At 37.7% G+C, this 26831-nt stretch overlaps 1 protein-coding gene across 1 annotated transcript in view; it reads left to right on the top strand.

Moving 5' to 3' along the window:
- CENPI (centromere protein I) overlaps positions 1–26831 on the top strand; it is a 77300-nt gene that overhangs the window by 22556 nt on the left and 27913 nt on the right. Inside the window, exons 6-17 of the mRNA XM_059158128.1 lie at positions 3547–3595; positions 3859–3905; positions 8599–8688; positions 9237–9365; positions 9589–9756; positions 9902–10022; positions 11512–11603; positions 14081–14198; positions 14285–14349; positions 20144–20238; positions 25616–25751; positions 26659–26783. Of these exons, the coding sequence (XP_059014111.1) occupies positions 3547–3595; positions 3859–3905; positions 8599–8688; positions 9237–9365; positions 9589–9756; positions 9902–10022; positions 11512–11603; positions 14081–14198; positions 14285–14349; positions 20144–20238; positions 25616–25751; positions 26659–26783 (1235 nt within the window). The remainder of the gene's footprint in view (positions 1–3546; positions 3596–3858; positions 3906–8598; positions 8689–9236; positions 9366–9588; positions 9757–9901; positions 10023–11511; positions 11604–14080; positions 14199–14284; positions 14350–20143; positions 20239–25615; positions 25752–26658; positions 26784–26831) is intronic.

The raw sequence follows: 26831 nt of genomic DNA on the forward strand, positions 1-26831 counted from the left end.
ATTTTCTGTCTCAGAGATTTGTGTATTCTGGACATTTCATTTAAATGAAATCATGTAGTCTTTTATGACTGGCTTTGTAACATAATGTTTTCAAGGTTCGTCCATGTAGCATATAACAGTGCTTCATTTTTTAACCTGTTATATTGTTTCATAACTTAAAATTTACCACCTGAACTAATTTTTATTATATATATATATATATATATATATATATATATATATATATATATTTAAGATTTTGTTTATTTATTTGACAGAGATCTCAAGTAGGCAGAGAGGCAGGCAGGGGTGGAGGGAAGCAGGGTCCCTGCTGAACAGAGAGCCTGATGCAGGGCTTGATCCCAGGACCCTGGGATCATGTCCCGAGGTGAAGGCAGTCACTTAACCAACTGAACTGCCCACGTGTGCCTGTTCCAAGGGTGGGCCCTAAGCTTTACCATCAGCTACCCAGCTCCTATCTCCTTTTGTAGCTATTAAAGCTATAAATTCAATATTTATAAGGTTTGGTAGAAATTTTAGGGAGAGAGCTTGTTCAGTATTCAGTGTTTCCTTTTAAACTTTGTTTTTGGGAACTGCAGTTTCTTTGCACTTAAACAACTGGTTACATGGTTTAAAAAAACATTGCTGAGTTGGCAAGAAAGGTAGGGTCATTCAGGTTGTCTAATATACATTATTTTTATAAATGGTAATCAGGTGAGAAGGTCAGTAAGTTCTAAGGCCAAGGTGATTTGTTGATATAGATATTAAAATATTCTGGCATGTTATTGGGATTAGGATTAGAGTGGAAGACTGGATCAGATGCCTAAGCCCTGTGTGAATTTTTGGAATTTACTGAGAGGTTAGTAGTGAATAGATAGGGTGTAGGTTGGTTGGAGGAAGTGAGGTTAGGTGGACTAAGGAAGTCTCTTTGTATACGAGAATGAAAGAGTAGTGCCTTGAAGTAGCAAGAAAAAGTAAGGATGCTCATCTCTCCTGCTTGCCCTGTGATACACAGGAATGGATGAATGATGAATAGTATGTGATTGACTCCTCCTTAACTTTGACATCTCTCTTAACCTCATATTTTCCTTTTAAGATTATTTATTTATTTATTTTTAAGATTTTATTTATTCATTTGAGAGAGAGAGGCAGAGGAAGAGGAAGAAGGAGAAGCAGACTCCCCACTGAGCCTAGAGCCTGATAAGTGGCTCAATCCCAGAACCCGGAAATATTTATTGAAGTATGATATATGTAAAGAAAGTAGCTTGTATCATAACTGATCAGCTCAATTAATTATCCTAAACTGAATGCATTTGTATAAATATCACCCCGATCAAGAAGTAGGAAACCTAAAAAAAAAAGAAGTAGGAAACCTAACTTTTAGAAGTGTTACTTTTAATAACATGCCAGACATGCCAGAAGTGTTACTTCATAAAGTCATTTTCATGTAATTTTTTGGGAGCCTGACTCTTTAGTGACTCAGAAGCAGTGGTTACTATTTGTCAGAAAGGCAGTTGTAAAGTCTTAGATGTGTATGATGTGATTAAAAGAGAACATCAGATTTACTATAATGCTGGAGCCTAGAGCAAGTGATTGTGTGACACTCGTTTTATATCCAACATGACAAATTTTGTTGCTAATGGTTTATATTCTAGGGATGTAAGGTTGTGAGTTTTTTTACTGATAGTTAACTGTATTTTGTGTAGAATATATCAAACTTGGTCATAGTATATGTTCTTCTCTTTTAAAAAAAAATCCTGTATCTAAATTCATGCTTCTTATAAGTATGTCCAGAATCTGAAAACATTTCTAAGTAGAGGATAGGCAATATAGGATGCTGTACTTTGGACTTTACAGTTTAGATTCATGATAAAAGTTTGTATAAAGAAAGTCTTTGCTTTCATTGTCTTCTCTGGTTCCAATACATAATTTACTTTTTTGATTTCCTAACATCTAAGGCAAGTGTTGGCAAATTTTTTCTTAAAGTGCCAGGAAGTAAATATTCAGATATAAGGGCCATACTATCTCTCACAACTACTTACTCCACTGGTGTAGTATGAAAGCAGCTATAGAAAATACATAAACAACTGAGACAGTGTTCAATAAAACTTTATTTATAATAACCAGTGCTGGGCTGGATTTGACCCACAGGTTGTTTACTCATCACTGTGGTAGAGTATTTCCTTGTCTGATAAACAGGTGTTCTTAATTTAATGATCTCTAATTTATGGAGGGCTTTTCTTTTATGTTTTATTTTGTGGCTGTCATTTTCTTTTCTGAAAGAGAAAAACTGCTACCCTCTGGTCATAAAGATTTTCTCTTATGTTTTTTTCTAGAACAGGTAGTGGTAAACTTTTCCTGTAAAGGGCCAGATATTAAATATTTTAGGCTTTATGGGCCATAGAGTCTGTCACAACTCTGTCACAACTGTTACTCTGTCACAACTCTTACTCTGTCACAACTACTAAGCTCTGCTGTTGTAGTCAGAAAGCAGCTATAGATAATTCATAAATGAATGCGTGTGGCTATGTTCCAGTAAAACTTGATTCACTAAAACATGAACTGTAGTTTGCTGACCCATGGTCTAGAATAAAACCTCAACAAGTGGACCCTCAAAATGAAACAGTACAAAGGAACCAATCATTCAGTAACCTAAGTAACAAATTTGTTGCATGTGTGTTTTTTGCCAAACAGAGCTAAATGGTTAATTAAATTATAGTGTATCCACTCCCTGGAATACTAACATCACTGAAAATGATCATTTGAAGACTAAACAACTTGGGAAAATGCTTTTTTTTTTAGATTTAAAAAAAATTTTATTTGACAGAGAGAGAGAGAGAGAGGGAGAGATCACAAGTAAGCAGAGGGGCAGGCAGAGGGAGAGGGGGAAGCAGGTTCCCTGCCCAGCAGAGAGCCCCATGTAGGGCTCAGTCCCAGGACCCTGAGATCATGACCTGAGCCGAAGGCAGAGGCTCAACCCACTGAGCCACCCAAATGCTCAGGAAAATGCTTTTTTTAAAGATTTTATTTATCTGACAGAGAGAGAGAGAACAAGCAGGAAGGAAGAGCAGAAGGAGAGGAAGAAGCAGATTCCCTGCTGAGCAGGGAGCCTGATGCAGGGCTCTATCCCAGAACCCTGGGATAATGACCTGAGCCAAAGGCAGACACTTGACCAATTGAGCCACCCATGCGTCCCAGGAAAATGCTTTTAATTAGGGAATCAAGATAAAAGTTTTAAGTTTATGTCATAATAAATATGGATTACTGGAGGGGGGAATACATGAATTTTTGTTAGATTGTAGGATCTTTTTCTGTTTTTCAAGTTGTCTGCAGTGTTTCTATATTCCAAAAGTACCTTAAAATGGTATAATGAGATACCAATGAACACTATTGGCTTTTACCACTATGTTGTAGTATGAAAAACAGAAGCTTTTAGAACTATTGTTCAACAAAATCCTGAAGCCTTTTTACTTAATCAGTAGAAGATTGACATTTGAGGAAAATGTGTTGCCACTCTGTTCAAGATATATTGTCATTTCTCTTTTCAAATTTTTCATATTTTAACAGTGCCCTTATGTCTGCCATTTGTTATATTTGCTTACCAAAAAAGAGAATGGTGAGTATTTTCATTCCAGTTGTATTACATTTACTCTGTAGAATTAGCGTTTGTATTGGCCTTTACAAAGTTAACTAGTAGCATTAGTTCTATGTCAAGATTTTGTGGGAATTGTATTTGAGTACTTTTAGAGTATCTGCTTACTGGTTTAACTGAAGAGGGTTGTTTATATTTTTGATGTGTTGTAAGAAGGTGCTATATGAGCCACATAGTTTGTTTTTATTCTGAACCCCATGTATTGTACTTTTCTTTACCTTTTCTAGTCAAACCATTTCGGGTGAGAAAATTGCTTGATCTTCAGGCCAAAATGGTGAGTATTAAAAAGCCCTAAAATTGACAAGTGTACTCTGTGTTACTGGGCTTTGGGGAATATAAAATTGAATGAGCCATGATCTTCAAGGAACTTACTATCTGGGGAGCTTAGTCAATGGAATAAAAAATCAGTAAGATTGGATTCAAGAAGGAGTGGTGATGCTTGAGAGAAATTTTAAGGAATTAATATGATTTAACTAGGCCAAGAAAGAAGAGAAGGGCAGAGGGAACAGCATAAATAAAGACACATAGATGGCAAACAGTAAAACTGTTTAGGGAACTGTGTTGCCACGGCTAGAAAACAAGTGTCAGGGAGTAATTAAAAACTTCCTCTATTTAAGTAACATGGTTGGTTTGTTTGTTTGCTTAAGTTTTTGTGGATATGATCTAGGAAAGCATTCCTTTCTAGACACATAAACTTCAGTATATTCCCTGACTGTTATCTCTTGTCCTTACAGCTTTCTTACATTGTTATTTCCACTACACCTGTCAGGTAACAGAAATCTATGAAGCTTTGAGTATGAAACAGTAGGAAGTTGTAGTGTCTATCCTAACTGTTGGAGCCTGCATGATCTACCTGAAGGCATTCAAATTTAATGAAAAGCACAAACACATGTGCACATTCATGCTTCTCCAGTGCATGTAACATGCTTTGCTGTTAGGACAATTCAATGATCATTCTTGTTTCATAGCTCCCTGTTTTGGTTCTATCAGTGCAATATCTTCTCTAAGCTCTCTGAAGATGTCAGTGATAATGTTTCTGTCCAAATTGAATTGTATGTCACAGTAATATGAATGGTGAGGAAGTTGTACATTTTTCCATGTGAATAGCAAAGTATTTCAGAGGACTACTGAAAATTCTTAGCATAAATAAGATCTTACTGATTGTTATTAACTGAAACAACAGCATATGTTCAAGTTTAGAAAATGATTTAGTACATGATTGTATAAAAATTTTAAACCCAGACATTGAATGTATGACTTCATTAATAACATTTTATATAGTATATTAGTAAATTATCCCATTATCAATGGCCATTTATAGAGATGCATTTTTAAAAGATTTTTAATTCATTTGAGAAAGAGAGAGCAAGAGCATGGACAAGGGGGAGGGTCAGAGACAGCAGAAAAGCAGCCTACCTGCTGAGCAGGGATCCCGACGTGGGGCTGCATCTCAGGCCCCTGTGATCATGACCTGAGCCAAAGGCAGACGCTTAACCAACTGAGCCACCAAGGCACCCCTATAAAGATGCATTTATAATTGTTTTAATTAGCTGAATTTTGGTGAATTTGATTAAGTCCAACAATATCAAACCAAGAAGGAATAGTGTGCTTACATGTAACCCAACATGTCTAGTGGCATAATCTGCATGTTAGAACAAATAAATTGAATATGTGAATTTCTGACACCTGCAATGGCATGTATCCCCTCTATACCCATTCATACCCTATAATTCCTGATCCATGAATGAAACAAAATACAGAAATTGTCTTTCTGGAGGCAAACATGAATGGTGGGAAGTGGAGCAGACATGTTGTTATCATACATACACCAGGCTCTGTTGAGACCAATCTTTGGAACAGAGGTGGGGAGTTAGCTCTTCCCTGAGGGTTGGTAAGAATGGTTTCTAGGATTCTCCTCTCTGCCTAGCATGAGCCTAAGTGACTTGGGCTATGATTTTTCCCCCCTATTTCCAGCTTTGTCTCTGCTTCCTCAGAATTCCTTTCTTTAGTTAGTTTGGTCTTTCATAGTAGAGGCCTTCTCAAATGCCTGGCAAACCTTGTTTTTCCATATTTAATAGTAAAGAACTAAAATGGTGATTGGAAGGTTTTGCATGTGAGCAGGACTTGTTCATTGTAGGATCTTGATGTTTCACTAGGGAGCCCCATAGATGGCTGTGTCACTTTCCCTGGAGAAGAATTCTCTTATTTCCTGCCTAGGGGTTGTATTAGGCTTCTCTGGAGAAACAGAACCAATAGGATACATGTATAGATATATAGAAGGGTATTTATTATAAGGAATTGACTTGTATGATCATGAAGCTAACAAGTCCATAGTCTGTTGGGGGGCCAACAGGCTGGAGACCCTGGAGAGCTGATATTTCAGTTTGAGTCCAAAGGCAGTCTGCTGTAGAACCAGAAAGAGCTGGTGTTACAGATTCTTTTAAGTAGGCTGCTGGAGAATTCTTTCTTGCTTGGGGGAGGCTGGTGTTTTTGTTCTATAAGGGCTTTCAACTGATTGAATGAGGGCCACCCACATTATGAAGGGCAGTCTACTCAAAGTCCATCAATTTAAGTGTTAATCTCATGTAAAACACTCTCACAGGAGCACCCCAAATAATGTTTGACTAAATATCTGGGCACTCTGGGACCCAGCCAGGTTGACATATAACATTTACCATCATAGGTTATAAACTTGACTACTAGCCCCATGGGATGTAAGCAGTGAAAGGGGGTGAGGAAGGAATTTGGGGCTGTATTTCTTTTTTTTTTTTTAAAGATTTTATTTATTTGACAGACAGAGATCACAAGTAGGCAGAGAGGCAGGCAGAGAGAGAGAGAGAGGGAAGCAGGCTTCCTGCGGAGCAGGGAGCCCGATGCAGGGCTCGATCCCAGGACCCTGAGATCATGACCTGAGCCAAAGGCAGCAGCCCAAACCACTGAGCCACCCAGGCGCCCCGGGGCTGTATTTCTTACTTAGGTTTTCAACCAGTCCTATTTTCTGCTTCTCTTGTACTTCTGCTACTTCCACTTTTCAGAGGTATCTGGTCCCTCAAATTCCTGAGCCTTTTTGAGAGTTCTCAAACCTGAATCTGCTGCTTTTGAGCCTTTTTCTGTTGCTACTTTAGGTTTTGTTTTCTCTGTTTTGCTAAATTCACAACTCTTTGTCCATTTTCTTTTCATTCTAGGCTCTAAAACCATTTAGGGATCTTTTCATTTGCTGTTGTGTCTCTCTTGTTCTCTTTGAATGTGTGCTTTATGCCTTTTTCATTCCCTTAGTTTTCACTGGGGCTTTGGGAGGACCCAGAGTTAAATCCATATGTTCAATATGCCATGTTTAACTGGAATTATTTTTAAAAAAGCAGAGAATGTTAACTTTTTAACAACTAAGATACATTCATTTAACTAGACAATAAATGCTACAGGTCTTTCCTCTACTAAATATTTGCTCTATCAAAAAATGTCAAAACAAACACTGATACTAATTGACAGTGAGTATAGAAATTAGAAGGTATTTCAGCATAGATAAACTGGATTATTTTGGTTTTGTTATAACAAATTTAATTTCAAGAAGCTGTTATGGGGCGCCTGGGTGGCTCAGTGAGTTAAAGCCTCTGCTTTCGGCTCAGGTCATGATCCCAGGGTCCTGGGATCGAGCCCCACATCGGGCTGTCTGCTCAGCAGGGAGACTGCTTCCCTCTCTCTCGCTGCCTGCCTGTCTGCCTACTTGTGATCTCTGTCAAATAAATGAATAAAATCTTTAAAAAGAAGCTGTTATAAAAATAAGAATACTGTATTTCTAAGCCCCATTTCTGCCTTCCTTGTTTTGAACAGTATTTGATTCAACAAAATTGTAATATAATAAAAGAAGTTTGGTTATTTTCTTGGAATTCATTTTAGTGGTATGCTTTCTCTGGATAGCCAGATATATCTAACACAGGTATCCAGCAGTAATGACTTCTGTCATTATAATATTAATGTTTATATTAAGACTTGTTTTAGTTCTATCAAGGTGCTTGACCACTGCAGTTGTTGGATTTCCTAGTTAATTTTCCAGGAACTATGATAATAAGATTTGAATATTTCTTTTTTTTTTTTTTTTTTTTTTTTTTTTTTTTAAATTTTTTTTTTTTTTTTTTTTAAGGATTTTATTTATTTATTTGTCAGAGAGCAAGCGAGAGCGAGCACAGGCAGACAGAATGGCAGGCAGAGTCAGAGGGAGAAGCAGGCTCCCTGCGGAGCAAGGAGCCCGATGTGGGACTTGATCCCAGGACGCTGGGATCATGACCTGAGCTGAAGGCAGCTGCTTAACCAACTGAGCCACCCAGGCGTCCCGATTTGAATATTTCTTTTGCCCTGTTTTCTTGGCTTCCTTTTTGTCTTCCCACCTTTCTGTCTAAATCAAGAATGAATCAACTTTGAGTCCTGAGTATGCTACCAGTGAACGTAAGCCATGCTAGCAGTATAAGTGGTAGACCTAAGGCATGGACAGAGAAGAAGAGAGAAAATATAAGAAGTAAAGTAGGAGAAAAGGTCATAAAAGAGAAGTCCACAGGCTGGTGAGGGCAGTTTTATGATCATTGATTTAAATGTCTGGTTATTTACTCTTTGATTTCTTTTTTTAAAAAAGATTTTATTTATTTATTCAACAGAGAGAGACACTGTGAGAGAGGGAACATAAGCAGGGAGAGTGGGAGAGGGAGAAGCAGGCTTCCCATTGAGTAGGGAGCCTGATGCAGGTCTCGATTCCAGGACCCTGAGATCATGACCTGAGCCAAAGGCAGATACTTAATGACTGAGTCACCCAGGCACCCCTATTCTTTGATTTTCTATATCATCTTCCTATACCATATCACATAGTAAAATTAGGGTCTGAATATACACTTAATATGTTTACTTTATCATTACTTTTTTTCCTTATGCCATAGGGTTGAAAATTGAAAATTTTCAATTTTCCTATTTCATTTCAGGGAATGCAGCCTCACCTCCAGGCTTTGTTGTCGTTGTATAAGTTCTTTGCTCCTACGTTGATTTCTGTATCTTTGCCTGCAAGGAAGAAGGTAAGGGATTAAGGAGTAGTAAGTCATATTGAGATTGAAATGTGTTATTTTTGATTAAGTCAATTTGCAGATTTGAACTGAAATGTTTACAGCATACCGTTTTAAGATCTAGTATTGCAGGGATGCCTGGGTGTCTCATTCGGTTAAGCATCTGCCTTTGGCTCAGGTCATAATCCCAGAGTCCTGGGATCGAGTCCCATGTCGGGCTTCCTGCTTGGCAGGGAGGGAGCCTGCTTCTCCCTCTGCTTGCCATTCCCTTGCTTCTGTTCTTTCTATCTCTCTGACAAATAAATAAATAAAATATTTAAAAAAAAAAAGATCTAGTATTGCAGCACTGTTTCTGGAAAGTTTTTTTTAGGGATTGGCACTTTGTTTTGATTCTATTTGATGTATTTAATAGATTCTTGATCAGAAAAAAACCTAAATGGATTTGCATGGCTGCAAAATGTTTCATAATTAATATGCTTTCAGTTAATGAAGAGTTTGGGATTTTATATTGCTTTGGGTTATGGGTACCTACTCATGGACTTTAATCCAATTTTTTATAGATCTATTTTAAGAATTCAGAGAATTTGTGGAAGACAGCTCTATTTGCTGTGAGGCAAAGGAATCAGGGACCCCCTCCTGAACCTCTAAAATTGATGTTAGGTCCAGGTCAAGTCTGTCCTCTAAAAAGAGTAAGTATTTAATAGTGCAGATGATTTGTGCAATTTTTTTTCTTAAATCCAAACAATAAACATTCAGATGTTTGAAGAGATTATAGATATTTAAATGCATTTCAACTGCCCAGGATTCTATGCAAACCACATTCAGACCTTATTAATTGAACAAACTCAACAGTTGCTTTTACATTTAGTTTGTAGTCTATTGATAGATTGTTTTATTGTCTTTCTTCTTTAGAAATGGAATTCCTACTCAGTTATACCAGTGCTAAATTCTAGTAGCTGCATTAAAGAATGTGGGAAAACGGAGATGACTCTTTCTGATTATCTCAGTAGCAATGAATCGTTTCCACTAGAACAGCTTAAAAGCTTCCCTCAACTCTTACAGAACATCCACTGCTTAGAGGTATGTGACTGGACCATGTGCTTATCTGCATTTTTCATTTGATTTTCATACCCTTTATTTTTGTTATATATTTGCTTTCTGATGATTTCCTTGTTGCTATAACCTACTTTTCATATACTTACAGTTGACTGATTTCTCTTTGCAGCTGCCTTCTCAGATGGGTGCAGTGTTGAACAACTCTCTGTTACTTCACTATCTTAACTGTGTCAAAGATGAGTCTATCTTACTGAGGCTTTATCACTGGTTGAGTCAAACATTACAAGAAGGTAAAAATTGTTACTTAAAAGCATTAGGTGAATGAGGAAGGAACAAAATAATTCATATCTTTTATAAGGGTAAGAAATTCTAAATAGGAGGAGGCTTTGTATGCTGTAACTATTTCTCTGATAATCATATATTTAGAGCTGGTATTCTTTCCTTGTAATTTTAGGAGACAATAAGAAAGGAGGTATGTTGTTAAGGAAACATTGCTGGATGGCCACCTAAACTCACTGCATGTCTCCATTTTAATGACCATCACAGTCCAAAGCCTCTTCATCTATATATGTCTAGAAACTTACTGTTCAGGCCCCAGAATCATCGGACTAGTGCTAAACACACTCAGAGAAGACCAATATATAAGTCAGAATATCAACTTACTATTTTATAATAGAAGTAATTCTTTTTGGTGACCAAAATGTTCATGTCTGCCAACAATAGTATCTCCTCTTTGCCATCAGTATAGATGAGAGCCAAATTAGTCATTAGAAGATTTCTTAATTACAGAATTGAAGGAAAGAGCAATAAGGGAGTTTTTCATCCAGGCCATAGTAAATAAAGCCTGCTCATTGTATTCCTCTAAGGGGGACAGTTTCTCTAGAGATCATATTTCTGTTGACTGGATTGTTTCTTTCTTGGGTAAGCAACTCCTGACTCTTGAAGTATTTATTTACTTATTTATTTTTAATTTTTTAAAAATATTTTATTTATTCATTTGACATAGAGAGAGAGAGACTACAAGTAGGCACAGCAGCAGGCAGAGAGAGAGGGGGAAGCAGGCTCCCTACCAAGCAGAGAGCCCGATGTGGGGTTTGATCTCAGGACCCTGAGATCATGACCTGAGCTGAAGGCAGAGGCTTAACCCACTGAGCCATTCAGGTGCCCCGTCTTGAAGTATTTAAAGTTGGTTTTAGTTCGTTCCAGGCTAATTCTCCTTTTCCTGCTCAGTTTTTCTTTAGATTGGATATGATATAATTAGATTACCACTTACTAAAACTCATACCTATATAGTCTTTTGGACTACTGTGTGACTTAAGCTAATCACATTTATTTTTTTTAATCTTTTATTTATTTATTTGAGAGAGAGACAGTGAGAGAGAGCATGAGTGAGGCGAAGGTCAGAGGGAGAAACAGACTCCCCATGAGCTGGGAGCCCAATGTGGGAGTTGATCCTGGGACTCCAGGATCATGACCTGAGCTGAAGGCTGTCACTCAACCAACTGAGCCATCCAGGCGCCCCGCTAATCACATTTATTATATATCAGTTTTACTAGTTTATTTTTTCACTGTAAGCTTTCCCTATATCATTAAGTTCTTGAGAAACATCTCACTATGACTTCCACCTACCTGTGTTACAGTCTGTAGTGCAAGTTGGTTAGGGTGTATAAGACTAATTACTTGTTTGTATTTGTCACGTCACTTTAGAATAGTGGTAATTATTTGTATAGTTTTTATTGTTATTCACCCAGATACTTATGTTTAATATTTCTGTTCCAGAGTGCATTTGGTACAAGATGAATAATTATGAACATGGAAAACAATTTACCAACTTCTTAGACACTATCATCAGGGCACAGTGCTTCTTACAAGTAAGATTCCACTTTCTTCATATATACTCCACCACCTCTTACTAAAATTTATTTAGATATCCACTGAATACCCTTTGTTGGTGTGTGGCACAATTTGTAAACAGTATTTGCTCAGTTCAAAGCTCGTTATAAATAGAGTTGAGTTGAATTGACATTTATCTCTATACTGTTGGGTTTGAGGAAATAATTTGTTAATTTATGCAAATAAGGTCTATAAGAGAATAAACTGAAGATGTAATTGAATGCATTCAACTAATTGAATTAGCTGGTAACATAGACCTCATAGGGTTAATAATTGTGTTCTCATAATCAACAATATTTTTTAATGTTTTAGCCAATTAATTATTTGGTGTACGTAAGTAACCCTAGTTGTACTTTAAGCTGCAGCTCATTTATCAGCACCATCAAGAAGCCTATACTCATTGCCCTAGTCTGGTTTAGATGTTTATATTATGTGCTTCCTTAGTTCACTGTGCTTACCTGTATTATGGCACTTTCAGTATCTGTCTTCCCACATATTATGAGCTCCCAGCCAGTGGGAACCTTGTCTAACTTTTCTTCCTGTACAAGTGTTAAGCTTGGTACCTGGTACAAAAGAGGTGCATAATAAATGACTAAATCTTAAGGATTTGATGTGAAACCATTGAATTGGAAGTTGGATGTATATTATGGTAATGATGATAAAGGGATACTTTTAGGTTGACTTTTAGGTTTCCTGCTTGGCATTTGGTAAGAAAGAGGATATAGAAGGAACAGTCTTGGAAGGAAAGAATTTTGACTTATGTTTTTGCAGATTTTATTTATTTGAGAGAGAGAACATGAGCAGAGGGAGGGGTAGGGGACAAGCAGACTCACTGCTGAGTAGGGAGCCCAATACAGGCTCGATCCTAGGACCTTGGGGTCATTGAGGTGAGCTGAAGTCAGATGCTTAACTGAATGAGCCACCCAGGTGGCTCAGAAATTTGACTTAAGAGATGCCCATGGGATATCTGAAAGGTCGTATCCAATAGATAGATAATGAGTCTAGAGCTGAGGAATGAGATTTGAGCTAGATATATAGCTTTAGGACTCCTCGTGATACAGGTGGTGGTTTTAGCTATGTTGTAGATGAGATTATCTAGAGAATTCATGTCATGAAAAGAAAGTCTAGGATGGAGTCCTGATGCATGCCATTCTTTAAGGGTCAGGGAAACACAGGGAAGAAAAAAGGAAAGCCCTAACTAAATCTTTGGTGAAAATATAAGCAGTCTACACATTCAAGTGTTCCTTCAGATGGAGCTGCCCAGAGTTTGGATTTGGTCTATGGCCTCTAAAGAAATTATAACCCTATTATAACATTGCATACGTTTTTAAAAGGATTTTATTTCTTTGAGAGAGAGTGAGTGAGCAGAGGGGAGGAGCAGAGCAAGAGGGACAAGCAGACTCCGCACAGAGTACAGAGCCTGACATTGGGAGCTTGATTCCACGACTCTGAGCCAAAATCAAGAGCTGGATGCTTAACCGACTGAGCAATCCAGGCGTCCAAACATTGTATACATGACTGCATATACTCCAGAGTAGTACCATTTTATTTATCTTTAAAAATGTTCCATAGCTTGGGCGCCTGGGTGGCTCAGTGGTTAAGCCTCTGCCTTCGGCTCAGGTCATGATCTCAGGGTCCTGGGATCGAATCCCGCATCGGGCTCTCTGCTCAGCAGGGAGCCTGCTTCCTTCTCTCTCTCTCTGCCTGCTTCTCTGCCTACTTGTGATTTCTCTCTGTCAAATAAATAAATAAAATCTTTAAAAAAAAAAATGTTCCATAGCTTGACTTTTTACCTTCTTTCCAATTGCTATTTTATGGTATTTGAGAAGTATGTTGATAAAGATGGTAACATATTCAAATGTTAACCATCTGGCCCTTTTTGTGAGAAACTCTGGACCTAACCCAAGGCTTTTATTATATTGATGACAAAAAATTTAGTCTAAGAGTAAAACAACTATAGCACAGAATAAACAGTTTGTTTTAATTTTTAAAAGACTTTTTATATATTTATTTGACGGAGAGAGACATCACAAGTAGGCAGAGAGAGGGGGAAGCAGGCTCCCTGCTGAACAGAGAGCCAGATGCAGGGCTCAATCCCAGGACCCTGAGACTATGACCTGAGTCAAAGGCAGAGGCTTAAGCCACTGAGGCACCCAGGCGCCCCTAAACTGGTTGTTTAGAGAGTAGTTATGGACCGAGGAGTTTCTTTTCTTTTTTTTTTTTTTTAAGATTTTATTTATTTATTTGACAGAGAGAGAGAGCCAGAGAGGGAACGCAAGCAGGGGGAGTGGGGGAGGGAGAACAGCCTTCCCGCTGAGCAGGGAGCCTGATGCAGAGCTCGATCTCAGGACCCTGGGATCATGACCCAAGCGGAAGGCAGACACTTAACGACTGAGCCATCCAGGTGCCCCTTGAGGAGTTTCATATGAGTTTTTACTATTGACTTTTGTTATAGGAGGGGTTTTATTCCTGTGAAACATTCCTGTACAAGAGCCTTCCTCTCTGGGATGGCTTCTGTTGTCGATCACAGTTCCTTCAACTTGTGACCTGGATTCCTTTTAGTAGCTTCTCTGGTATGTACCATGAAAATTTGGGGTCTTTTAACTCAGTGTAATATTAATTAAAGGAATCTTGAATAATCTTTTTTTTTAATTCCTAGAGATGAAACCACTTCTTTTTGACCATCTAGCACAGCTCTTCTTTACATCAACCATTTATTTCAAGGTAAAAAAAAACTGTCTTGTTTAAATTGAATAGGAAGTACTGTTTTATGGCCAGTGGTACATGATTCCAAACCCATACTGAAGTGGTGGTTTTTCAGCAGGATTCTCTTGGACCTGGACTTGAGGTACTGCATTACTCAGATCAAAGTAAATGCACAGAATTTTCTGTTTTAAAGGTTTTGTTGCATATAATTTTCCTGGACTATTTTCACTTGTAGCAGAAGACAAAGTGAATGGACAGGTGGCAAATTTGTGTTAATAAAAAAAAAAAAGTGGGAAGTGCTTAACCTTACTTTGATCGTTGTGGTTGATATTTTTATAGATAGACTTATTTTACAGATATTTATTGAGAACCTACCATGTACTAGATGCCCTTCTTGACACTGGGAATACAGTAATGGCCAAAGAAAACAAAACCCCTGTGACATTCATATTGTATATTTATTACATACTCATTTTCTGCTAATAACATTGTTCCAACCTTATATGATAAAATTAAAATGTGTTGCCATTTTGGGGTATTCCCCAAAAAGACCACTGTGGCTTCCAAGAGTTTTACCCAAGTTAGTTTGAGAACCATTTTGTATAGAATGGTTATTCCTATTCCAGAAGAATGACAATAAAAGCCATGTTTCTTTTGTAACATTGTTTTCACCTTAAACCACTTACTGTTGGCCACATTTATAGGAAGATGTTTTGTCCTGGTTAGTGTTTGTCATGTTCAAATGGCACTTTACTAATTACCTGTTAAAATAACTTGGATTTGAGGTTTAATTATATTACTTGTACTTACAACCTGACCAATAGCATCATTCATGTGACAGTACATACCACTTCTCCAAGCTAATGCATTTTTAGGGACTTCATTTTGCAGCCTTTTGTGATTTTCTTCCTATCTTACAATTGGGTTATTTTTTTCTTTTCTCTTACTCCACCAGAGAGCTGTTTATCTATAAATATTAGGTCAGACCATACGAAATTGCCATTTTTTGAAAGATTTGTATTTATTTATTTGACAGGGGGTTGAGGGAGGGAGAGGGCAAGCACAAGTAGGGGGAGTGGCAGGCAGGAGAGAAGCAGACTTCCTTCTCAGCAAGGAGCCCCATGTGGGGCTTGATCCCAGGAGCCCAGTATCATGACCTGAGCCAAAGGCAGTGGCTTAACTGACTGAGCCACCCAGGTGCCCCCGAAATTGCCATTTTTATAGGTCAAAGATATTTGATCAATGGCAATTTCATATGGTATAACCGAATAACTATGTATACATTTATACACATATACATATATTTGAGAACAGGAGTCTGAGGAGAAAAAGGGATAGAGGCAATTAAATAGTTGGTGGGCCAAGGACAGAACTCGGGAATACTCAGTATTCTTAGCTAAAAAGATGAGTCTGTGAAAGAACCTTCTCAAGAGGTATGAAAAGAACCAGAAGAACAGTAGTGCCAAGGAAAAAAAGGGAATATAGGATATCAAGAAGTAGTGAAGGAATAATGTTGCCATATATCCCAGGAAGATCCAGAAAAATGAGGACCAAAGAAAGTTTCTTTTGAAATCGATAATACAGAAGTTTTGTGCTACCTTTGTGAGCAGTTTTAATGGAAGGTGGGGGGCAGAACCAGATTTCTTTTTTCTTAAAGGGAGAGTCATTCTGATTTTATATTTACCTTCTCAAGGAAGAGGCTTATATTCTCATGTTAGCAGTGGGAAGCAAGGGCAGTGCTTACCTCCAGATGTTGAAGTGAAATAAGAAAATATATTCAGAGAAAACAGTGTCCTTGGGTGTTGAGGGAGAGTCAGGATATGACTATAATAAGACAGAAAGCATACTTTGAAGAATATTGAAGCTATAGGTTTAGATTACCATGGAATAGAAGTTCTGGAAAATGTAATTGACGATGAACATTTTTTCATGTGTCTGATAGCCATTTGTATGTCTTCATTGGAGAAGTGTCTGTTCATATCTTCTGCCCATTTTTTTTTTATATGATTGTCTGTTTTGTGTGTGTTGAGTTTGAGGAGTTCTTTATAGATCCTGCATATCAACCTTTTGTCTGTACTGTCATTTGCAAATATCTTCTCCCATTCTGTGGGTTGCCTCTTTGTGTTCTTGACTGTTTCCTTTGCTGTGCAGAAGCTTTTGATCTTGATGAATTCCCAAAAGTTCATTTTCACTTTTGTTTCCTTTGCCTTTGGAGACATCTTAAAAGAAGTTGCTGTGGCTGTTATCAAAGAGGTTACTGCCTATGTTCTCCTGTAGGATTCTGATGGATTCCTGTTTCACATTGAGGTCTTTTATCCATTTTGAGTTTATCTTTGTGTATGGTGTAAGAGAATGGTTGAGTTTCATTCTTCTACATGTAGCTGTCCAGTTTTCCCAGCACCATTTATTGAAGAGACTGTCTTTTTTCCACTGTATATTTTTTCCTGTTTTGTTGAAGATTATTTGCCCATAGAGTTGAGGGTCCATATCTGGGCTCTCTACTCTGTTCCACTGGTCTATGTGTCTGTTTTTATGCCAATACCATGCTGTCTTGGTGATCACAGCTTTGTAGTAAAGCTTGAAATCAGGTAACGTGATGCCCCGAGTTTTTTATTTTTGTTTTTCAACATTTCCTTAGCGATTCCGGGTCTCTTCTGATTCCATACAAATTTTTAGATTATTTGCTCCAGCTCTTTGAAAAATACCAGTGGTATTTTGATCGGAATGGCATTAAAAGTATAGATTGCTCTAGGCAGTATAGACATTTTAACAATGTTTATTTTTCCGATCCAAGAGCATGGAATGGTCTTCCATCTTTTTGTGTCTTCTTCAATTTCTTTCATGAGTGTTCTGTAGTTCCTCGAGTACAGTTCCTTTACCTCTTTGGTTAGGTTTATTCCCAGGTATCTTATGGTTCTTGGTGCTATAGTAAATGAAATCGATTCTCTAATTTCCCTTTCTGTATTTTCATTGTTAGTGTATAAGAAAGCCACTGATTTCTGTACATTGACTTTGTATCCTGCCACATTGCTGAATTGCTGTATGAGTTCTAGTAGTTTGGAGGTGGAGTCATGTGGGTTTTCCATATAAAGAATCATGTCATCTGCGAAGAGAAAGAGTTTGACTTCTTCATTGCCAGTTTGGATACCTTTTATTTCTCTTTGTTGTCTGATTGCTAGGACTTCTAATACTATGTTGAACAAGAGTGGTGAGAGTGGGTATCCTTGTCATGTTCCTGATCTCAATGGCAAGGCTGCAAGGTTTTTCCCATTGAGGATGATATTTGCTGTGGGTCTTTCATAGATAGATTTTATGAAGTTCAGGAATGTTCCCTCTATCCCTATAATTTGAAGCGTTTTAATCAGGAATGGATGCTGGATTTTGTCCAATACTTTTCTGCATCAATTGAGAGGACCATGTGGTTCTTCACTCTTCTCTTATTAATTTGTTCTATCACATTGATTGATTTGCGAATGTTGAACCATCCTTGTAGCCCAGAAAGAATTGGGAAGGATGAGAAGGGGGAAAGAAGGATGAAAGGGTGAAAGAAGCACAGAGAAGTACAGAGTATAAGAAAGGATAAGTGATGAAAGGGGCTTTCATTTTGGTAGGTGGCTAAGGATAACAGCAGTGTGACATGGTAGTAGAATTAGCTAGAGACTCAGTTAGTTTATGAGGCTTTTATTATTATTATTATTGTTTTAAAATCATATGGGAGGAGGAGCAGAGGAAGAGGGAGAGAGAGTATTAGCAGACTCCACGCTGTGCGCAGAGCCTGATATGGGGCTCTATCGCACCCTGACTGAGATCGTGACCTGAGCTGAAATCAAGAGTCAGACGCTCAACTGAATGAGCCACCCAGTTGGCCCAGTTTATGAGGATTTTAAAAGGTAAAAGATTTATATGATCTGAAGAGGAACCAGAGTATAGTTTATGAGGATTTTTAATGACTTACTATTATTTTAGCTGTTGTATAACTTGATTATTTAGCTTAATATAACAAATAAATAATATTTTTAAAAGTCTGTTAAAACATTTTCAGTGCTTTTGTTTGTGCTTAGCTGGTTGTGTCTATCAGCAAACAACTTTTCTCACTGAAGAATTATGAATGAGAAAATTCTACAAATCTACTGTAACTATGCTATTTTCATTGTGGCATATTAATTTTCTCATTTCTGTCCACATTGATTTATGTCTCCTGTATAATTACAAAAAGAGTGTACATAAATTTAAAAACTGGGATGCCTGGGTATCTTGGTCAGTTAATCGTCTGCCTTTGGCTCAGGTCATGATCTTGGGGTCCTAGGATTGAGTCCCATATTGGGCTCCTTGCTCAGCAGCGTGTTTGCCTCTCTCTCTGCCTGCCGCTCCTCCTGCTTGTGCTTTCCTTCTCTCTCTGGCAAATAAATAAATGAAATACTGAAAAAAAAGTAAATTTAAAAACCAGGATACAAGATTTGTCAAGTATAGTCAAATCTATTCATGGTCCATAGATGTTATACCACAGTGAATTTTTTTCTATAATTATTTCTAATTTGTTTCTTTGTAGGAGTAGATAACTATGTTGATCATCTTCATAATACAGATTTCTTCATTCTTTTGGCATACATTTCCAGGAATGAAGTTACTAGATGAAAGGAGAGAGTTTGAATATTTTTCATGACCTTGTTACATGCTGGTATTCCTTTGCCATACAGAGTTCTTTGAGGGCAGATGGATATAATGGGTAGAGTACTTAAATAACAAGGGTCTGGCAGCCATGGAGAGAGAATTGGGGTTTGGAAGACGAGACTAGAGTAAAGAAGACTGACTAGGAGGACAAAGTAATCTCAGAGATGTGAAGGCCAGGGCAAGGGTAGTTACGGTGGGATTGGAGACGGAAAAATTGGACATTTTGAAAAGAAAGAAAAATGATAGGATTTGGAGACGAAGAAAAGCATGAAGGACACAAGATGACTTTTATGATTTCTACTTTGGTATAGTAAAGGAAGCAGGGATATTTTGCCTGGAGGAAAATGACTAAGATTTTGTGCGTCATTTCAAATAATTGGTGGATTAAATTCAAGGTGTCAGTTTCTTTAAAAAGTATTAATTGAACTGTTCTGTGAAGTGAGCATCCTATCACTGGAGATACTCAGATAGCATCTAGGCCAGTATTTGTTAAGGATATGTAATAAAGGTTTGCTGTATTAGGTTTTGGGATGATGTGGAGAGCTTTCAAATTTATAGATTTATCCTCATGAATGCTCTGAGCACATTACTGTTAAGACTGTGTTTCTATGTAAATGAGGCCCTGAGAAATCAAGGCAAAGCCTGAGAAAGGAAAGACTAGAATTGTTTGTTTTCCAGTTACAGAAGGTAAGATAAATTTTTTGACTATCAAAAAGGGAGTAAATTATAGTTGTGACACAGGGTGAAAAGGATAGGCAGCTCATTTCCATAGCAACTTCAAAGGATCTCTGAGGGGAGATAGTAAGTAGTGGGTGATACTGTATTTGAAGATGTGATATATATTATAAATGAATGTAATTTAGAGAAACAAGAGTCTGTTCCTGGGCTGATAAGCTGGGGGCAATCTTGTAGCGAAAACAGCAGTAAACTTGTACTCGTATTCATCTATCTCTTGGAGACTGATCAGGCTGGAGTAGTAGCTATTGGGCTCTGATGCAAGATGCAATAGCTGGATGCAATCATCCCCATGGTCCCTTCCATCTTTAAGCCTCTGGTTTAATTTGTTAGTTCTCAACACTAAAGTGTGTCTGAATGATTTTATGAATGATTTTTTTTTTTTTGTTTTCTTTTGCCTTCTCAGTGTAGTGTTCTCCAGTGTCTGAAAGAACTACTGCAGAATTGGCTGTTGTGGCTTTCTGCAGATATCCACATGAAACCTGTGATGAACAGTCCTCTGTGAGTCTTACAACACTCCACAAGAAACTATCTGTACAAAAATGTTTGCATGTAGAGTTTAATAGTGTGTCATGAGACCTTATTGTAAATGCTTAATCATAGTTTTCTAAAAAAAATTTTTTTGTAACTTTTTGCTCTTTTTCCTACAATCCTGTGAGGAAGGGTAATTCCACAAGTTCAGTTCTGTAAATCAGTAAACAACCCTTAAGCCTCTTAAGTGACTTGCAAGAGTTATTGTAGCAAAATATTGGAGAGGTGACATTAGAACTTCATATTTGACTTCCATTCAGTTTAGCTCACTTTAGAAAACATGTTCTTACTTATATGTAAAATCAGTCTGATAATGGCTAGGAAAATCTGTAATTTTGCAGTACAGTTTTGGGTTTTTTTTTGTTGTTGTTGTTTCTTTGATGTCTTTTGATTATATACATTAATCAGTTAATTGCTTGATTATGTATAGTATTTTCACTTTGGAATAAAGAGCCCCAGATTTCCATTATGTTGATTAATATTAAAGGTGTGTTTTGACTCTTTCTACTAAAATCCTCGGTTTCCCCTATATTAGCAGCCACATTATTCTTTAACATTTATTTTTAAAAATCCTCTATTGTAGAAAACTGCAAACATAATCAAAAGTGTAGGAAATAGTGGGATTCTTTCCTTCTCTGCCCCTCCCTCTGCCTCTCTCCCTCTCTGCTCCTCCTCCCTCTCTGCCCCTACCCCCTTTCTAAAATAAATACATCTTTTATTTTATTTTTTAAAGGATTTTATTTATTTTTGTGAGAGCGAGAGAGAGTAAGCGGGGGGGATATGGGTGGTGAGAGGGAAAAGCAGACTTCCCACCTAGCAGGGAGCCCAATGTGGGACTTGATTCCAGGACCCTGGGATCGTGACCTGAGTGGAAGGCAGACACTTAACCAACTGAGCCACCCAGGTGCTCCCAAATAAAATCTTTTTTAAAAAAGTATAGAAAATGATACAGTGTTACCCCTATATGTGCATCATCCAACTTAACAGTTACCAGGTCATGATTAATTTTTTTAAAGGTTTTATATATTTATTTATTTGAGAGAGAGCGAGAGAATGCACACACACACAAGCTGGGGGAGGGCCAATCAGACTCTCCACTGAGCAGGGAGCCTGTCATGGGTCCTGATCCCAGGACCCCGAGATTATGACCTGAGCTGAAATCAGATGCTTATCTGACTGAGCCACCCAGGCACCCCTAATTTTTAAAAAGTTTCTAACACTCCTCACTTTCTTCTTCCTCTGTTCCAGATTTTTTTCTTTCTTTCTTTTTGCAGCATATCTTTTTTTTTATTGTGTTATGTTAGTCACCATACGTCATTAGTTTTTGACGTAGTGTTTCGAGATTCATTGTTCTAGATTTTCTTAAACCTTTTTTTAAGATTTTATTTATTTGAGAGAGAGAGAGTGAGAGAGCATGAGAGGGGAGAAGGTCAGAGGGAGAAACAGACTCCCCATGGAGCTGGGAGCCTGATATGGGACTCGATCCCAGGACTCTGGGATCATGACCTGAGCTGAAGGCAGCTGCTTAACCTACTAAGCCATCCAGGCGCCCTGTTCTAGATTTTCTTAAGCAAAAAGAAAAACCCAGATATCATTTCAGCTGTTCAAAAATGATAACCAGTATAACACCTAAAGAATTAATATCTTTATTTTATCATCATTTTAAAAAAGTTCTAATTTTTTTAAAGATTTTATTTATTTATTTGACAGAGAGAGATCACAAGTAGGCAGAGAGAGAGGAGGAAGCAGGCTCCCCGCTGAGCAGAGAGCCCGATGCAGGACTCGATCCCAGGACCCCGAGATCATGACCTGAGCCGAAGGCAGTGGCTCAACCCACTGAGCCACCCAGGCGCCCAAAAAAGTTCTAATTTTTTAAAAGATTTTATTTATTTATTTATTTGAGTGAGAGAGAATGAGTAAAAGTACAAGCAGGGGGAGAAGCAGAGGAAGAGGGAGAAGCAGACTCCCCGCCAAGCAGGGAGCCCAATATGGGGCTTGATCCCAGGACCCTAGGATCACGATCCGAATTGAAGTCAGACACTTAACCAACTGAGCCACCCAGGTGCCCTAAAAACATTTTTTTAAAGATTTTATTTATTTATTAAGCAGAGAGGCAGGCAGAGAGAGAGGGAGATGCAGGCTTCCTGCTGAGTAGAGAGCCCGATGCGGGACTCAATCCCAGGACCCTGAGATCATAACCTGAGCCGAAGGCAGAGGCTTAACCCACTGAACCACCCAGGCACCCACCTGAAAATATTTTTAATTGAAATACAGTTGACATGCAATATTATATTAGTGTACAACATGGTGATTTGACAATTCTATATACTACACAGTACTAACCATGCTAAGTATAGTTGCCATCTGTCACCAAAGTTATTGCTATATTATTGACTATATTCCCAATGCTGTTCTTTTCAACCCTGTGACTTATTTTATAACTAGAAGTTATCTCTTAATCTCCTTCACCTTTTTTGTCTCCCCCTGCCCCCACCACCTCCATCTCTTCGGGCAGCCATTAGTTCTCTGTATTTATGAGTCTGTTCGTTTTTTTGTTTCTTTATTCATTTGTTTTTCCACATATAAGTGACATAATATGGTATTTTTCTTTCTCTGATGTATAAAAAATAAATAGTTCTTAATATCTTTAAATATCTAATCAACATTCAAATTCCCTATATTATCAGTCATAATCTTAATCTTATTTATACATAATCTTACATAATCTTCCTTATACAAAGTATAAGGAGCCCTCAGCTTCAGTTGCATGTAGTTAGTGGTTAGCTTGGCTAGATTAGCTCCTACTTTTCTTTTTTTTTTTAAGATTTTTATTTATTTATTTATTTGACAAAGAGAGATCACAAGTAGGCAGAGAGGCAGGCAGAGAGAGAGGAGGAAGCAGGTTCCCTGCTGAGCAGAGAGCCTGATGTGGGACTCGATCCCAAGACCCTGGGATCATGACCTGAGCCGAAGGCAGAGGCTTTAACCCACTGAGCCACCCAGGTGCCCCAAGATTAGCCCCTACTTTTCTCTATGTTCTTACCCCCATAGTGATCTTTTACTTTGAGATGAGCATGGTGAATAGAAGCTTCTTGGGAGTTGCCTGGAAATTGTTTTAAGTTCTTCATACTCATTTTTGCAGTGTGTCTGTATACCTTGTACATCTTTTACTTTTAGAAGGAAATGGAGCGTTATGAGTGTTAAGAGCATCTTGTAAGGCTGTGCTTCTCAAAGTCTGGTCCCTGGACCAGTAGCATCAGCATCACTGGGAACTTGTTAGAGATACAAAGTCTCAGGCCTTAACCTAGACCTACTGAAATAAACTTTGGAGGTAGGACTTAGTAATCTATGTTTTAACAAATGCTCTCATGATTTTGGTGCTAGCTAAAGTTTGAGAACCATGATCATAAATTAATTTAAATGTTTAGCCTCTTCAAACATCTCAGTTCTATTAAGAAGAGTATGTTTGAGTTTATAATCTTTGGGAAATTTACAATGTGAGTCTTAAGGCACCCTGATATAGGAACTTTACAATTCCTTTATTTCCAAAATTCCTAGTAGCCTTTTAAAATTAGTGCCATAAATTTTGGGAGGGCATTTATTTATTTATTTATTTTTATTTAAATTCAATTAACATATAGTGTGTTAATTAGTTTCAAAGGTAGAGTTCAGAGATTTATCAGCCCTATATAATACCCGGTGCTCATTACATCATGGCAGGGCATTTTAAAAGGAGCTTTGTTAGGCACTTGGGTGGTTCAATCAGTTGAGCGTCTGCCTTCGGCTTGGGTTATGATCTAGTAGTCCCAGGATCAAGTCCTGCATTGGTCTCCCCGCTCAACAGGGAGTCTGCTTCTTCCTCTGACCCTCACCCTGCTCATGCTTTCTCTCTCTCTCATTCTCTCTCTCAAATAAATAAATTTGAAAAAAAATATTTAAAAAACATAAAAGGAGCTTTGTTTTCTAAAATTCTTAAACAAATGGGCATAAATGTAGATAACTTTAATGTCCTAATACCATTTGGCATTATATAATACAGGGGGTTTTTTGGGGTGTAAAATGGTGGTTTTATTAAAGAGCAGGGACAGGACCAGTGGGCAGAAAGAGCTGCTATCTATAATACAGTTCTTAGGTTCTCAGTAACTTCTTTTATTTTGGACATATTGATGTAAGGCCATGTCCCTCTCATGACCATATGCCACATGACTGTCAAAGGGAGTGAATTGTAGTCGTATAATGTAGGGTAGGAAACCATTCTCAGAAGTGGTCCTTCATTGGGCATTTTTGGTTGGTACAGTGAATGGGAAGAGTGTGATACCAGTATTTAGTAGGTGGAGCCAAGGATGGTAAATGTACTACTGTGGGTGGTGAGAGTAGGAGGCAATCCTGAATAGGGAATTGTTTCATCCAAAATGCCTCTGGTGTCCTGTAGAGAAAGACTTCAAAGGAAGCTGTTCTGAGCAGTCATCATTGTTCAAGTTATTTTAGACACATTTGCCAGGTGCTACCAAAAATCATAGTTAAAATATAGTTTTCAAATGGCCAGCTGAGTATATGGATGCCCACCTATGTGAATGGTCTCCTAATCTTTCCTGCTCACTCTGGCACTGAGCCATTACAGTAGTGGGTAGTGGTAGAGTCATCATTTCTCTGGCTCTAAGACTATATGATGTTCTTTATTTCTTGTGCATAACCATTGTTGGCTACCTAGATCAGAGGATAAAGCTGTGAAATCACATTTCTAGATCTTTTCCTAATCCACTCAACAGTGGATTGAAGGACAGGGGTGAGTAGATGGATAAATTGAACCAGTTATACCCAGGTATAATTTAAAGACACACAGTTCATTGGTTTGGGAAGAATATGACATATCTACATTTGGTTTTTAGTGGAAGATAGAAAGATGCCAAAAATTTTTCTAATTCAGTTTTTGGATTGAATTGAATTCCAGTTAAAGTGAAAATATTTTTAATAGCATTTCAGCTCAGGAATTCAGCTAAAGTTGGGTCTTGATTTGTATACTTAGAAACTAATTTGCTAAATGCTGTGGTTCCTGGACATAGGGAATATTATCAAAAGTCTTTGTGGAGCTTAATACTTTATTTCTCTGGTATTTAGTAGAATAGTTGCTGAAGATGTTCTTTGAGTAGATCTTAATGATCCCCTGGAGGGCTCTGTAGTTTTATGGTTGATCACTGTGGTTTTTAAAAAAGTCAATTATACATTGGAGCACTGATTGTTTTCTGAAATCCTTAACAATTTTTTGCTATGTGTTATTTACCTCTAGCTTGGAAATTGTGAAAACATTTGCTAATATGGATCTGAATGTCATGATTTCTTATTTCAGAGAGACAACTTTAGGTGGATCTATGAACTCTGTGTCTGAACTGATTCACTACGTGGGGCAGCTGTCTATTACTGGAATGCGCTTGGAAAACAACAGTACTTTCTTACTGCACTTTATTTTGGATTTCTATGAGAAGGTAGTACACATCCCATTTTTTTCTATTTAGATTTTTGTGATGGTGGTCTGCTTTACTGCTCTATTATTTAAATTTTATATATGACTCATAGTTGGGTTTTGACCTTATTAGCATAGTTAAAATAAGCTACTTATTTTGAAATTAATGATCATATTCTCACCTGAATAACTGACTTTCATTAAGTGGAGAAACAAGTGCTTTTTGTGAAGAGTTCAGGTACTGCTTTAATAGACATTCCCCGGAAGAATGCAGACCCTAGACAGAAGTCTGTCTCTTAGCATCACTTTTTGCTAATTCATTGTACATCCCAGACCCCTGGCAAAAACACAAAAATACCCTGTTGTTTCTTCAGCTCTCCACTTCCACCTTTCAACTGCCTTATTTCTCATAGTACCTATAATTCTGGTCTTCTTCAATTTTTTATAGTATTTGATGTAAAGAGAACTATTATCCTAGAAGTACCCACTAATCCAGTTTTCCTGGCTTCCTCCCTGTACTGATTGTTTTGTGTTAGATATTTATGTAGAAGTATGCTCCTTTGTTTTCTAGCTTGACAGCTAACTAATATGACAAATCAGTATTAATGGGACTTAAGGTGAAAGAAGCTCTCCCTTCCTCTTTCTTCCCAATTCAAAGATCTCTTCCCAGAAAAAAATGGGATATTTTAGTAATGACCTTGTAGAAACAATCCTCTACGGCAAGTGTGATGTTTAGTGAGGTATATTTTTAAGCAGGCTTATGGCTCCCTACTTTATGAATTATATTCTATTATGAATTATATTATGAATCAATGAGGCCCAAATCTAGTGTTCTATTATTGCTTATTCTCTATTGCTTCTTTGGGTGAACTTGGTTCAGGAGTTCTGGGGAATAATCTATATCCTGATGTTATCATTCTTTCCAAAAGGTGTGTGACATATATATAAATTACAACCTTCCATTAGTGGTGTTGTTTCCTCCGGGGATCTTCTATTCTGCTCTCCTCAGCCTAGATTCCAGTATCCTGAATCAGCTATGTTATATCATGCACAGGTACAAAGCATTTCTTGTGTTTTTAAATGAACACATCATACTTCTGTC

The sequence above is a fragment of the Mustela lutreola genome, chromosome X (genome assembly GCF_030435805.1).
Source record: "Mustela lutreola isolate mMusLut2 chromosome X, mMusLut2.pri, whole genome shotgun sequence".
Classification (NCBI taxonomy): Eukaryota; Metazoa; Chordata; class Mammalia; order Carnivora; family Mustelidae; genus Mustela; species Mustela lutreola.